Source organism: Lampris incognitus, chromosome 9 (assembly GCF_029633865.1).
Source record: "Lampris incognitus isolate fLamInc1 chromosome 9, fLamInc1.hap2, whole genome shotgun sequence".
Lineage (NCBI taxonomy): Eukaryota > Metazoa > Chordata > Actinopteri > Lampriformes > Lampridae > Lampris > Lampris incognitus.
In genome coordinates, this window is record NC_079219.1 from 8,809,955 (window position 1) to 8,825,266 (window position 15,312).

Consider the following 15,312-nt stretch of genomic DNA (forward strand, 5'->3'; position numbering starts at 1 on the left):
TGAAAAGAAGCAGGTGTGGCGACTCCACATGTATCGGAGGAGGCATGTGGTAGTCTGCAGCCTTCCCCGGATCGGCAGAGGGGGGTGGAGCAGTGACCGGGATGGCTCGGAAGAGTGGGGTAATTGGCCAAGTACAATTGGAGAGAAAAAGGGGGGGGGGGGGGTCCCAAAAAAAGAGACATCGTTGTCATCACAACCATTACTGCCACCTTATCATGGTAAAAGGAGAGGTTTTTGGCAAAAGCGGCATGGAAAGTCGACTAGTTTCTTTCTAAACTTCTCACTTGTCCTGATCAACAACTGACTGTCTTTCACAGTCTCTCTTTCCAACACACGGCATATTGCTGAGTAGACAGGCAATTCAAGGAGGTACCAACTCCTGAATGCAAGGGGACAGGAACTCCTAAAGGATGAGTTGAAGACAGCAGGCGAGAAGGTGGAAAAGAAAACAGAGTAACCAAGGCGAGAAAGCGAGGTGATAAAGAGACAGAGAGAGAGAGAGAGACTCACTCTGATGGACTTGTTTTCAGCCACAGCCTCTTACACAAACAGACACAAACACAGGCTCCGCCCCCCTCTCTCTCACCATCAGTATACACTCCCACGCCATCCAGCGAATGGGCAGCACGGCCCTGCCCTGGATCCTGTAGTAGTCGCCAGCGTATAGGTTCCTGCTCATGCCGAAGTCGGCTATCTTGATGGGACGCTCCCCACCCCGGTCCCCTCCGCTCTCACCCCTCTCCCCGCCCACCAGGCAGTTACGGGTGGCCAGGTCCCGGTGGACAAAGTTCAAGGAGGACAGGAACTTCATTCCTGATGCAATCTGGCTGGCCATGGAGATGAGAGCTGGGTAACTAGGTGGGAGAGAGAGGGTAAAAAAAAAAAAAAAACACAGAAAAGAGTAACTAACTGGAAACCTTGACTGTGTGTGTGTGTGTGTGTTTGTAAGCTCACTGTGTAGGTTACCTGATAGTCTGTGTGTTGTGCGAGGGCCCGGTCTTGTCCAGCAGCATTCGGTGGGACAGGTACTGATTGAGGTCCCCGCATTCCATGTACTCGGTGACCATACACAGAGGGTCACTGCTCACACACACACCCAGCAACTGGATGATGTTCGGGTCCTTCAGCCGAGACAGGATCTTCACTTCCTTCAAGAAGTCGTTCCTGAAAGAAAGAAAAAAAGAGAGAGAGAGAGAGAGAGAGAGAGCAAAACAAAAGCAGGAATGAGAAATATTTCAGATCCGTGACATGGGAAGCAAAGAAGTGTTGGGACCACAGGCGGACACAGTGGCAAGAAAAAAGGCCTTGGAAGCAGAGACATTAGTGAAGCTCTTCAGAAGCCAGAGTTCGTCTCAGTACTGGTGCTACAGACCTGGCATTTTTAGACGCATCAGGGCGCAGTATCTTCACAGCTACCAGCAGAGGGCGACCTTTCCTCACATTGAAGGGGAATTCCAGGTTGGGCAGGTCCTGGGGGCTCTCGATTTCACACAGGTGCACCTTTCAAAGTACAGAGACGCTTTTAACACACACACACACACACACACACACAAACACAGCCTTCACCTGTATATCTCTTACCTCCCCAAACTGTCCCTCTCCTAGTTTCTCCTTGAAGATGAGACACTGGCGAGGCAGCTCCGGTAGCGGGGAGGCGTCTGCCCCGGGACTCGACGAGGTCAAGGCGGGCACGGCGTAGGTGTTGTTACCGCTGACGCCCTGCAGGCTCACGATGTCCGCCTCCGCGTAGTGGGGGACGCTGGGGGGCAGGGGAGGGGACACGGGGGGAGACAGAGACGGGTAGGGGGGAGAGCCGGGGTAGGGAGGAGGCTCCTCCTGGGTAGGGATGAAACCTTTCTCCAGATCTCTGTCCAAGCCACACGCTAGAGAGGGGGAGGGAGAGACAAGGTGGGTGGGGGGGGGGGCAGGTGAGGGGTTAGTTTGAACGAGGGAACGCAGTGCAAACAGAATACCCCGTCCCCATCTAAGCCTGCCTGGCGACTATTCACCCCCCTTGTGAGACAAACCTGCTGTCAAGTGATTCAACATTTTCGACCGAGGCATGCAGTATAGTCAGTGGTGAGTGGGTGAGAGTGAGTAAACAAATGAGTGACGGGAGGGTAAAGGTCAAACACATGCAGAACACACTGCCCTATCACGAGAACCCACGACACCTTGCTGTGGCTGTACGATGTGAGCAAAGACTGCAGGTAATAGCATCGCCCGGGCCCTGAGAAAGCAGGGGCCCCTGCTGAGTGTGTTCCCCCCCAGTCTAAGGGTCTCTTACCCTGGGGCACATTGAGGCTCTTTTCCTGAGCGTGAGAGGTGCTGGCGACGGCTAGGGGCCGCGAGCCTTGTCTCTGATCTGACAGGAGCAGGTGATAGGCTGGATTGTTTAACAGCAAGGCTGGGAGGGCACACACACACACACACACACACACACACACACACACACACACACACACAGGACCAGGGCATGGAGTACAGCATCCAAGGCAACACAAAATAACAGACACACACGTCGCAACAGGACACAACACAACCATTAGCGAGACACTGTTAGCATATCCATGATATGGGGGGGGGGGGTGGGGGGTGGGGGGGGTGAAAATGAGGGGTTGCATTAACACATGGAGCTCGGAACGCAACAGCACAGCAAAAGAACAGGCAAGGTTAACAAAATCAGGCCGGGACCAAACACAACAAGAAACACAATGGATGAAATAATGTTTTCGGTTGCTCCACTTGCTATTTCAAACTCACACAGGCGCCTAGTAAAAACGCCATGCCAACCTCCTGAAGCGCAGCGCAACTTCACAAATCCTTTACCCCCCCCCCCCACACCCCCAACCCCCCGCTTCCCTCTTTTCTTTTCCTTTGCCCTTTCTGGGAACAATAGGTCTTTTGTGCCCCCCCCCTCCCCTCTACGCCGTGCATCTCACCGGGGGCACTCTTCCACGGTGCAGCCGTGTGATTTTGTTATGTTCGGTGTTTGGAAATACGTTGTTCATCACACAAGCTATGCCATGCCCCCCCCCCCCCCAAAAAAAAGAATGCATGCTATATCTCTTCCCCCGCTGCTCTCCTCCCTGTGTGGGAGCGAGCTTACCGATATGGTAAACATACGCACGAGTTGCAAAATCGCTGACACGAAGACGCAAAGAAAACAATGGGGGGACAAACCGCCGCCGTCCCTTAGGAGTTTCCTATTCTTTACACAACGGGGGGGGACAAGCCGCAACAGTCCTTTAGGAATGTCGTGTCCTTTACATAATGAGACTCGCATCCTCGCACGACACATTGTCGGCCAGTCCCGTTTCTTGTCTGTGGCTGACTCCGGGGTCCATCGACCCTTTCATCTCCTCGCAACATGAGTGACTGATTAGCGTAGAACATTCCGCGAGGGGGGCTGTTATATGTTACTCTCATGCAACCAGACGTCGGCTTGAGCGACACCCAGAAGGAGGTCGTACAATATATCGCCCCCCCCCCCCCCTTTTTCTCCCCAGTTGTACCCGGCCAATTACCCCACTCTTCCGAGCTGTCCCGGGTGGCAGACTACCACATGCCTCCTCCGATACACGTGGAGTCGCCAGCCGCTTCTTTTCACCTGACGGTGAGGAGTTTCGCCGGGGGGACGTAGCGCGTGGGAGGATCGCGCTATTCCCCCCAGTTCCCCCCCCCCCCGCAAACAGGTTTCTCGACCGACCCGAGGAGGCGCTAGTGCAGCGACCAGGACACACATCCGCAGACACGGCAAATTGTGTCCGTAGGGACGCCCGACCAAGCCGGAGGTAACGCGGGGATTCGAACCGGCGATCCCGTGTTGGTAGGCATCGGAACAGACCGCCGCGCCACTCGGATGCCCCGCACGGACGTTTTCTGTTAGAATGGCTACACGATGTGCATATGCATGAGTGCAAAGGTGTGTCCGTCCTACCGGTGCTGTCCCGTTGGTCCCTTGGTCGTAGCAGGGCGCTGGGCTCCTGGTACTCCCCCTCCCCTTCCCTGTCTCGGTCGCGGTCATCAGGGAAGGTATGTATGCGCTGGTAGCGGCTGGAGTAGCTGTGCGTGTTGTTGATGACCACGTTGTCTGAGGGGACGGACAGGTGGACGCGCAGCTCATCACTGGACAGACTACCCTGGGCCTGGTTAGGGGACAAGCGGGGAGAAGGTGATGTGAATACAAACATTTCAAATGAGTTAATGTGTGACTGTGTGAGGTCTTTTGTCTGGTTTTGTGACGTAGATTTTACATTACATATTTATTTATTTATCCCCCTCCCTAATTGTACCCAGCCAATTACCCCACTCTTCCGAGCCATCCCGGTCGCTGCTCCACCCACTCTGCCGGTCTGGGGAGGGGCTGCAGACTACCGCATACCTCCTCCAATACATGTGGAGTCGCCAGGCGCTTCTTTTCACCTGACAGTAAGGAGTTTCGCCAGGGGGACGTAGCGCGTGGGAGGATCACGCTATTCCCCCAAGTTCCCCTTCCCCCCAAACAGGTGTCTCGACCGACCAGAGGAGGCGCTAGTGCGGTGACCAGGACACATACCCACATCCGGCTTCCCACCCACAGACACGGCCAATTGTGTCTGTAGGGACGCCCAACCAAGCCGGAGGTAACGCGGGGATTCGAACCGGCGATCCCCATGTTGGCAAGGCAACGGAATAGATCGCCACGCCACCCGGACGTCCCATATTACATAAATATTAAGAATGAATTGAGAGACATCTCTACGACACAGTGACGGGAAACCGGGGCAACATCTTGTCAACTTTAAGGCTCTCGTCTTGTTTGAGCTGCTGTCCTCATGACCAGCTGGCGAACTCATCCACGGCGTTTGAACTTCAGCAGCACCGTACACCTCCCATCAAACCCACATGCGAGGCTCAGCGTTTTCAGTTTCTACTGATTTTCACCGAAAAATACCCAGATTTTTAAACTGATTTTCCCCGGATTTTATGTTTCCACAAGTTGTTCCTGTTCGTGTGAGGTTACGCAACAGTGTCCTCCTGTGGCGAAATTCGGCGTGCTGGATGGCTTTGAAAAATAAAAACCGAAAACGCTGAGCCTTGCCGACATGCTACGGGAAACAGGTACTTTGACACTTACGCAGCAAAGGCAACACAAAAGTACACCCCTTTCGACTCTCACCTTGCCCAGTATCTTTTTCCAGTACTGCCGCCACAGAATGACCACTATGACAGCCAACAGCAGGAGTATAATGCCCACCAAGCAGCCGATCAGAATGGCGGTGTTGCTGCTGTCATCCTTGGTTACGGGAACTCCAGCCCTCGGAGTCATTGCGGCAAAGCTGGGCCCTGGAGGATGCACATTTGATGAGACACATGAGGTTGATGTCATATGGGGGTTGTGAGTCCTATCAACAACTGAGTGATCACGTGACACATTTTAACAGTTGGGTTTTTTTTGTTGGAGGGGGGGGGGGCTGATGTGCTGCTGTGTGCGTGCATCTTGTGCGACTCAGCCCGTGTCTACGTGAACAAAGTGTCCTTGTGAGGACAGGTTATTTCACTGGGTCAGTATGTGCAAGCCCTGTCTGCCTGGTCACAAACTACTCGGGGCTGCAGCCACATCGTTTCGTCAGGCTGGCTGCACGTCCGATGTGGCATTGTCTGCACGAACACGCACCCAGCGTGCATGCCCCTGTCACAGGGTCCCCCCCCCCCAAAAAAAGCCCCACAGCGTTGAGAACAGAATGTGAACACTGTTGTTTTGCCTTCCAACAGTCCTGGATGATGCCGATTAATATGGCGACCAGAACTATTTCCCCCCCTCTGAAGGTCAAATGTGCTGTTTAATTTGTCTGAGGGGGGACGGGATAAAAGGGTCTACTCGGCATAGTTCAGTGTAAACTTTGCCCATGAAAAAATTCATAAAACCCCCTCTCGCTAGAATAAGTGCTGGCAAGTTTGTCATGAAAAGGTCTGTAAACTGGACAGAGATGGACATTTGTACGGCGTACTCATGCAGTCACACATGCATATGCACAACACGTCCAGCTACAACATGCGTAGCCAGACAGCAGTTTACACATCTTGTCACAACTGAGACATTTTTTAAAATTTACTCCCCATCTCTCTTGCGTTCTCTCCGTCCAACAGCATGCGGGTACTAAATAAACCCAAACAAAGCCCGTCGACCGCAGCCAATGAGAGGGACAAAGCACCATACACACAACAATAAACCATTTCCAGCTTTCTAAAACCTTGTTATTGTCCATTTGTGTAGGACGGAGCTGAAAAACATGCAGTTTGTACGACCACAGGAAGCCAAGTTGTTATTGCACATAAATCCTGTGCGCTATAGGAGTGTTAGGAGTGTTTTTCCTATGGCTGTATCGCCAAACCCGTTGGGACCAACCCCAAACGCCAGAACCTGCCCCTTATCACCCCTCCTTCAAATAGACATCCATGCTCTCCAGTGAGTGAGTGAGTAGTGGTATAGTTTATGGTACGAGAGAGGGGCCAAATCAGGTTGAGCTCTCCTCCCCCCTTGTCCTGGTACCCCCCCCCCCACCTCTTTGCTCTCTCACCTGACAGTGTGTTGTTACCAGTGAGGTCCATCATGAAGTTGGTGGTGGGGGGTTCTGGAGGGACGGGGGGGTGGAGGGTAAGGAGAGGGATGAATGAATGAGAAAAGAAGTGATGGTGACACAGAAGAGGGCGAATGAAAGGAGCCATGAACCGTGAAGTTCCTGTCCTGAGCAGTTTTTCATACTTCAAATTGGCAATCCCTATACTTTTTACATCACATTTCATTCACTTCCTCACGTGATAAAGCCGGATTGAGAAAACATCTTGACTTTGTATGAATGGTGATGATAAGACGAATGATGTTGGGCCTTGATTTTCAGCCAATTCTGTCTTGCCCTTGTTCGTACAGTGAAATCCCCAGGATAAGAATCCTGCAGCAACTTGGGTTCAGACCCATGTGAGTGAATGTTGGCCAGAGGCCAAGGGATTTGGAAGCGCGTGATACAGGGGAGGCTGGTCAGACATGGGCCTCCTTTGGCACTACTTTAGACACAAGACTTAGACACACTGCTGACATGCTTGCACTCATCATAATTTGATGGGAGAGCGAGGGAGAGAGAGAGAGGAGTAGAGAGGTGATGAGAGTCAATGAAACAGGGATAAGGGGAATTAGTGGCATGAGGGGTGTAAGCAAGGGGAGGAAAGAAGGGAGGATGAGAGAGACATGGTGGATAAGAGAGGCCAGATTTGTTGGCAGACAGTATGGGGGGGGGGATAAAGTAGGAGGAAGAGAAAAGCAGGACTCACCCGAGGGGCCAGTGGTGTTGCTAGAGGTGTAGCTAGATGTGGGAATGGTGGAGGTTTGGAGGGCAGTGGGAGTAGAACCTGTGGTGTAGGGGGGAGGTGGAGCAGGAGGAAGATAAGGAGGAAATGAGCCAGTCTCTGTGGTATCTTCAAACGGCTCTGAGTGAGTGAGAGAGAGAGACAGAGAGAGACAGAGAGAGAGAAATGGTCCATTTTTAAAAATCCTGAGGATCAGTAAGATTTAGTATAAACAGAAAACATCACTAATCTCCACAGCCAAACAGCCACTTATTGGATAGCTCTTGCGCCTAGCTAAATCCCTGTTCCTCCACCTACCAGAGAAGAAGGAGATCTCACTGATGAGCAGCCAGCGGTCAGCGAAGAAGAACTTGCAACGGAGGATCTGAGCCGGCTGGCCACCCAGGGGGAGTGAGATGGGCCGCGAGGACGGGTCCTTCAAATCCTCTAAGGGCACGGCTAGGGAGAGGGCCGGGGAGGACCAGGGCTGGAGGAGGCTGGACTTGAACAGACACTCCACCTTACTGAAGACTCGCACGCCCTGGGTGTGGCGGTTGTTGCTGTGCACCTAAAGACAGCAGAGTGGGGAGGGAGAGAGAGAATGGAGTGGGGAGGAAGAAGACAGAGGGAGAAGGAGAAGAAAAATAAACTGAAGAATCCTCAGCTAATTAGCTTGGTGGCATTGCAAACATCTGGGATGCTTCCAACCAGGGGGGGGGGGTAATCATTCATAGTGTGTTGAGAGCCAGAGAGGGATCCTATTAACACACCAAATTAATAACGTATTCTCATCCTGTCCCGTCTTGATTGCTCTGGCACGACTGTGAGCTGAGTGGGGCTGCAGAAATTAGAAACACAATGGGGAAGGAAAGGGGGGGGGGGATGTATGATTTTGAGAATGAAAAGAGGAGAATATTTCTCTGCTTTTTACAAGCAGGATGAGGCTGGGTGGGGGGGGGGGGTGCGCCATAAAAGCCGTTCTGGTATACGAGGCCGCTCTAGTGTCTGGCGAGGTGGCAAGGAAATGAGAGGAAGACACAGAGGACCGAGGAGGGATGAGGAGGAAGAGGCATGGAAGCGTTTAGCAAGCGATTGAGAGGTCAAACCTATATATCTGAGATAGGCAGGGGACACAGGTGGGGGGGGGGTGATATCTTGTCAGGAGGAGGGCCAGTACGAAGACTGTTCTGACAGATTAGTCATTAACCTGACACTGAGGGGCCAGCCTCTATAACCCAAACCACATGTTGGAAGAACACATGCGCACACACACACACACACACAGGCACGCATACCCGCGAACAAAAAACCACACTGAAACACAAGGGGAACAGCTGTGCCAAATGCAGGAGTTGACATGTAACTGATTCTATCTGGAGAGGCGGACGGGCTGAGGTGGGGACTCTAACAGGCAATCCGCTACTCCGCCAGGGAGTACGGACACACAAAACTTGGCCGGATGGTCAGATATTGGTTGACCGTTAATCTTATTTCACCGTTAATCTCGCCCCCTCTTGTGATTTTCCTGCGCCCACTTTGCTCAGTTATCCAGCCTTCATCCACACGTGTGGGGTGGCGTGGCGGTCTATTCCATTGCCTACCAACACGGGGATCGCCGGTTCGAATCCCCGTGTCGCTTGGTCGGGTGTCCCTACAGACACAATGGGCCGTGTCTGCGGGTGGGAAGCCGGATGTGGGTATGTGTCCTGGTCGCTGTACTAGCGCCTCCTCTGGTCGGTCGGGGCACCTGTTCAAGCATGATCCTCCCACGCGCTACGTCCCCCTGGCGAAACTCCTCACCGTCGGGTGAAAAGAAGCGGCTGGCGACTCCACGTGTATCGGAGGAGACATGTGGTAGTCTGCAGCCCTCCCCGGATCGGCAGAGGGGGCGGAGGAGCAGCGACCGGGACAGCTCGGAAGAGTGGGGTATTACAATTGGGGAGAAAAGGGGGGAGAAAAAAAAATCTTATTTCACCATTAATCTCGCCTCCTGTTATGGTTTTCCTGTTCCCACTTTGTTCAGTTATCCAGCCCTCATCCACAAGTGTAAATACTAGTTTAAACTCCCGACCCTGAAAGAACCAAACCCTCCTCAAAGAAGACAGAACATCGGTGTGTCCCCCCGGCGGATGAGGCGAGTCACACTGCATTTAAGGACTCGGGAGGAAGTGCACGTCTGTGCCAACAGGGTCAAAGAGAACATAATCTGATTTGGTGCGGGGTCGGGCGACCCGGACCTTCTGAGACAAGAGACAGAATCAGGGTCGGGTTTCTCCTCTATTTATTTGACCCGTGTGTCCGACATATCCGTTCCAGCCGGGTTGGCGAAAGGGTCCGTGTCAGCTGAGATTAATGCGAGACCATCCTTGGGGAGAAGGCAAGAAAAACAGGATGAGCTCAGGGTAAACATCGGGAATGCCACAGGGAACGTGGTGAGTACTTGAAGAATTAACAAAATGTGGGTGGGATTAAGAAATCTCCGAGGGGGAATTAGATAACCTAGGTGTGGCAGTCGAGGAGTGTCGTCGACGTTAGCGATCCTAAAACCCACACAGACACACAGGGGTCCAAAGAGACGATGCATCATTTCTGCTCAGCCGTCGGTAAATTCATACCGCTCGCTATGTGCATGTATAGGATGCATCCCACCCAAACCAACATTCCAGCCGATTCCCAACGGGATGGCCGACATAACTCAAACTGGGTTGCATCACTTTAATATCTCCCCCCACGCTGCGCCGCAGGAAAAAAAAACCTCGAAAACCACACGGACGCACAAACAAGAATGTGATGCAACTCGACGGCACCCAGAAAACCAAGAACAGACACGGCGTCCCCACGACAAACAAGCGCAAAATAAAAAGCAATTAAATGGCTGCAGAGTTGTTCTAGACAAAAGGCTCGGGCGAGCCACACAACCGAGATGCATGGAAAGGACATGGGAGAATATCGTCGCCGTTGTTGTGAGGGAGACGTAAACAAACTTGTCTTTCTTTTTCTTTTTTTTTTTTTGGCGTCCTTCATTCTGAAGGTCCATCGGTCACACTGGAGATGAGGATTTGAAGGTTTTAAGAGGTGTAGAAAAGGCTAAAAAACAGTCTCACACACAAATTCTCTGTCCCCGACACACGCTCCTCCCTCTCGGTCTACCTGCATGGTGTGGAAGAGGCGGGTTTTCTCAAAGTGGAACTCAATGTCCACGCTGCCTTGCCCAAGGGCATCTCGGCTCCAGCCCAGGTAGTCGTAGCCGGGCCACACCCTCAGCTCCTTGGTCTCTATGAAGTCGTCCCCTCCCAGGACACCGTCACACAGCTGGCCAAGGCCGCCAAACTGCATCCTACACACACACACACACACACACACACACACACACACACACAATGACTTGATATATGATTCTGTAAGATGTGTATGGAGAGCCTGCTCCTTGTAATTTACTAATTCACATGTATTCCTGTTTTGACATACCAACATGCAAAAACACACATATACATACACCCCATCCTTTCTCAAACACACACACACACACACGCAAAACACACAAATGCACAAAAGCAGACAAAGCAACACAACAGCACTACCAAATGAGTTCCCTCCAGCATACAAGCCTACATACAGTTCCCTCAAATATGCGCTCTCTCTCACACACACACACACACACACACACACATACACACATCTGCTGCAAATATGACTGGATTGCGTCAAAAGTGTTAGCTCACCCACTAGCAAAACATTTCAGACCCATTAACCAGGCCCATGTGAGTGTGAACCCCCTTCTCCTCCCTGGACAACACAGCCGGGAAACGGAGCACAAATCCCTCAGCAAATAAACCCCCCCCACACACACACACACACACAACTGTATCCACACAATGTCATTCCCTTTCTATTAGCCGGACACTAAAATAAACTTGTGAGAGGAGCATTGGCTAAGGCACATTCCAATTCAGCACTAACAGATGTGGTTGTGAGGGGTGTTGAGGCAGTCCTGTTGGTCCGTGATCGATCGAGCAACGTACCCCTCCGAGCCGCTGACCTTCACAGTTTGGGTTCCTTGCTGCAACACACGTTTGGCCAAGCCAATGATGCGATTTACAAACCTCGGGTGTTTTCGTAAATTTCAATGAAAACCGGATGCGGGGGACCTACTCATATGCAGATGAGCTGCTTACTCACGCGTTAGTTTACATCCAGAATGGTAAAGCCCTGCCTGCACATGCTGAACAGCTTACCCTTGCTCTGTGCTGCCATCATAGGTGGAGTCATTCAGGTAGACAGGCTTGCCAGACAAGTTCATCACATGACCCACTGGAACTGTATAGGCCTTCAGTCCATCTGGGAGGGAGGGAGGGAGGGAGACAGACAGGGAGACAGAGAGACAGAGAGAGAGACAGAGGGAGGGGGAGAGAGACAGACACAGAGAGACAGAGGGAGGGGGAGAGACAGACAGACAGACAGACAGACAGACAGACAGACAGACAGACAGACAGACAGAGAGAGAGAGACAGAGGGGAAGAGACAGACAGACAGAGACAGAGGGAAAGGGAGAGACAGACAGACAGACAGACAGAGAGGGAGGGGGAGAGGGAGGGGAGAGAGCGAGACAGACAGACAGACAGACAGAGACAGAGAGAGGGCGAGACAGAGGGAGGGGGAGAGACAGACGGACAGACACACAGAGAGGGAGGGGGGAGAGAGAGAGCGAGAGAGACAGACAGACCGAGGGAGGGGGAGACAGAGCGAGAGCGACAGAGAGAGACAGACAGACAGACGGAGACAGACAGAGAGACAGACAGAGGGAGGGGGAGGGAGAGAGAGAGAGAACAAGGGAGACATGATGTATACTAGTGATTACTAATGTGAAGAACTGACTGTTTCAAACACCTTGGTTCTTTCCCACAAGTAATTAAGATTTTCGAAGGAGAGGCAAAAAAAAAAAAAACCCAACCAGCTTCATGTGAAATGTGAAGTATGTGATTTATAAAACCTTTCATTTCACTGATTATTAGCAACACATTAGGTGCACCCTTTCTCTGCCGACGTCCAACCGCAATCAGTGCGGCGGCGAGCGGCTACAGCTGGCGGTGAAGCAGAAAAACAAACCCGGAGGTTTACAGTTCAGGACAGCGCCGCTCAAGCCACTATTAGACGATGAAACCCAAGCCCTCCGTGCCCCGCTATCCAGCTAATCAGCCTACTCCCTCAGCACAGGGGTGACGTCAGCAACACTCACTACAGCCTTGCTGCCCTGCTACCCATAATAAACACTGGCCCGTGCAGGAAATAGTGTGTCTGCTTATGCATGCACATGTCCATGTCTCTGTGCATGCAAATGGAAGTGTTCACTGTAAGCACTTGCCGCTTTTCTTTGATACGTGTGTGTGTGTTTCGTACTACACACAGATGTGTGCGTGGCTTTACATGTGAGCGGGACTGCACAAGGGTCGAGCCGTGTACGAGAATAATGGGGGGCAGCGAAGAGCCACCGTCGGCTCTAATGGCAGACTAATGCTCGTCACTCTGTGGCGTCGGCACAGTCTCCCGCTTGCAGTCAAACTGAGCTCTTCCGTTTTGGGATCCACGTTATAGAGTCAGTTGTAAAAAGATGGCCGCTCCCCAGACACACACCGGCAAGCTAGGCATTAGTTCAGCCCGCCTTTTGTGATGGCTCTGATTTAGAGGCGGCCTGATGCTGTCTGAAGGAGGAGGACGGGAGAGGAGGAAAGGAGGCGAGCCGGTCATAAAAAAATGTGTTGTGCAGCGGGATGTGCAGAGACCACCGCCATTTATCACGCTGTGGCTTCTTTTATCTGGGCAACACCTGCACCCAGGACGGCCGTAAATTCGAGGTAGCGGCAGAATATATATGCATGGAGTGTATGGAGAAAACACACGTATATGATCATTACCATCACACTGATCCCTTTGCCACACACACACACACACACACACACACACTTTTTACAGACCGTAAACTCTGGGTACTGACAGCCAGCTCGGTAACCTTCCCTTGCAGAGAGGAGCTTTCGGGTGCTGCAGATTGCGTGCTGTGCTCTGATTTATAAAGGTCTATAAAGCGCAATCTCAGGACGACCCCTCTACCACGTGACTACCAGCAGAAAGCGTGTCCTCCTCCGCCACATCTCCACCGTCTTTCTCCCCGTCTCTCTCTCTCCATCTCTCACCTCGTACACAAGGCACACGTAAGTACAAAACTCACCGTTCCACACACAGCCATAAAGCTCCACCCGCAGGCAAACGCTCATGACCCGGTCGGCCAGGGGGTAGAAGCGCACCATGCGGGCCACGATGGGGGGGCCCAGGTCTTTCAGAACCACGTCATAGGTGTTCTCATTCCCCGACACCACCTAAAGCAGTGATGGGAGAAAGACATGTGAATAGTCGGTTATAAATTGGGTGTGCCCCTGTTAGCAGTGGGTGTGTGTGTGTGTGTGTGTGTGTGTGTGTGTGTGTGTGTGTGTGTATCATGCCCAAAGGCTCTGACTTTCCACAAACTGTGCATCTTGAGACCCAGTTAATCTGAGAGAGGGTTACAAGTGCCAACAGAACTTTTCTTTCCCTTTCAAGTGGAGACTCAAAGTACGGGAGACGTCTAAATTCATCAGGGAGAGCTTGGATACCCAGCACGCACGTCTTTTAATCACGTCTGTCCTCTCTCACACCCCGTCATCAATATGTTCACACAGACTGATGGAAGGATAGCGGTGCCCGGGTAGACAAATAAAAACAGGGAACCCCGTTCCTTACTTCCTGGCCCCAGCGGTCTTTCCACGTGATCCACTTCACTCCGTCTCGGGAATAGCGGAGCCGATAGCTGCGGGCGAACTCCCTGCCATGGCCGTCGGCATGGCGACCCTGCGTGCCCACCAGGGACAGGAAGTGGAGGGTATGCAGCTCCACCTGCAGCAGGGGTCAAACACAGTCACCGAACCACATCTCCATTAACACAGATAAACGGACAAAAGGATGAGAGTAAAGAGGAAAAGACAAATACGAGCGTTGCTTAGCAGGAGGAACACTTGATGCGATAAGCCAGTGTTTTATTCCACCTTGTGTTGTGCTTTTTAAGGTTGTTTTTTTTAGTAATTTCAGTGTCACTTTTTTTTTTTTTTTTTTTTGCTTTACAATACAGCAGAAACACACTGCATTCACAACAAATTAAAATGTTCCACAAATATTATTTTATTTTTTGGGGGGAATTTCCCCCCCCCCCTTGTTTTCTCCCCAATTGTACCCGGCCAATTACCCTATTTTCCAAGTCGTCCCCGTCGCTGCTCCACCCACTCTGCTGATCCGGGGAGGGCTGCAGACTATCGCGTGCCTCCTCCGATACATGTCGAGTGGCCAGCCGCTTCTTTTCACCTGACAGTGAGGAGTTTCACCGGGGAGGCGTAGCGCGTGGGAGGATCACGCTATTCCCCCCAGTTCCCCCTCCCCCCCGAACAGGCACCACGACTGACCAGAGGAGGCGCTAGTGCAGCGACCAGGACACATACCCACATCTGGCTTCCCACCTGCAGACACGGCCAACTGTGTCTGCAGGGACGCCCGACCAAGCCGGCGGTAACACAGGGATTCGAACCCGCGATCCCCGTGTTGGCAGGCAATGGAATAAACCGCTACACTACCCGGATGCCCCACACAAAATATTATTTTGATAAATAATTACATTGAGGGCGTCTGGGTGGCGTGGTGGTGTATTCCGTTGCCTACCAACATGAGGATCGCCAGTTCGAATCCCCACGTTACCTCCGGCTTGGTCAGGCATCCCTACAGACACAATTGGCCGTGTCTGCAGGTGGGAAGCCAGTTGTGGGTATGTGTCCTGGTTGCTGCATTGGCACCTCCTCTGATCGGTTGGGGAGCCTGTTCAGGGGGGAGGGGGAACTAGGGGGAATAGCGTGATCCTCCCATGTGCTACGTCACCCTGGCGAAACTCCTCACTGTCAGGTGAAAAGAAGT

At 52.3% G+C, this 15,312-nt stretch overlaps 1 protein-coding gene across 1 annotated transcript in view; it reads right to left on the reverse strand.

Moving 5' to 3' along the window:
• ddr1 (discoidin domain receptor tyrosine kinase 1) overlaps positions 1-15,312 on the reverse strand; it is a 43,913-nt gene that overhangs the window by 2,551 nt on the left and 26,050 nt on the right. Inside the window, exons 5-18 of the mRNA XM_056285635.1 lie at positions 14,098-14,250; positions 13,550-13,697; positions 11,562-11,664; positions 10,477-10,663; positions 7,645-7,894; positions 7,312-7,467; positions 6,564-6,617; positions 5,162-5,328; positions 3,941-4,148; positions 2,288-2,407; positions 1,582-1,883; positions 1,373-1,500; positions 967-1,164; positions 587-854 (exon numbers count right to left, since the gene is read on the reverse strand). Coding sequence (XP_056141610.1) covers positions 587-854; positions 967-1,164; positions 1,373-1,500; positions 1,582-1,883; positions 2,288-2,407; positions 3,941-4,148; positions 5,162-5,328; positions 6,564-6,617; positions 7,312-7,467; positions 7,645-7,894; positions 10,477-10,663; positions 11,562-11,664; positions 13,550-13,697; positions 14,098-14,250 — 2,442 coding nt within the window. The remainder of the gene's footprint in view (positions 1-586; positions 855-966; positions 1,165-1,372; positions 1,501-1,581; positions 1,884-2,287; positions 2,408-3,940; positions 4,149-5,161; positions 5,329-6,563; positions 6,618-7,311; positions 7,468-7,644; positions 7,895-10,476; positions 10,664-11,561; positions 11,665-13,549; positions 13,698-14,097; positions 14,251-15,312) is intronic.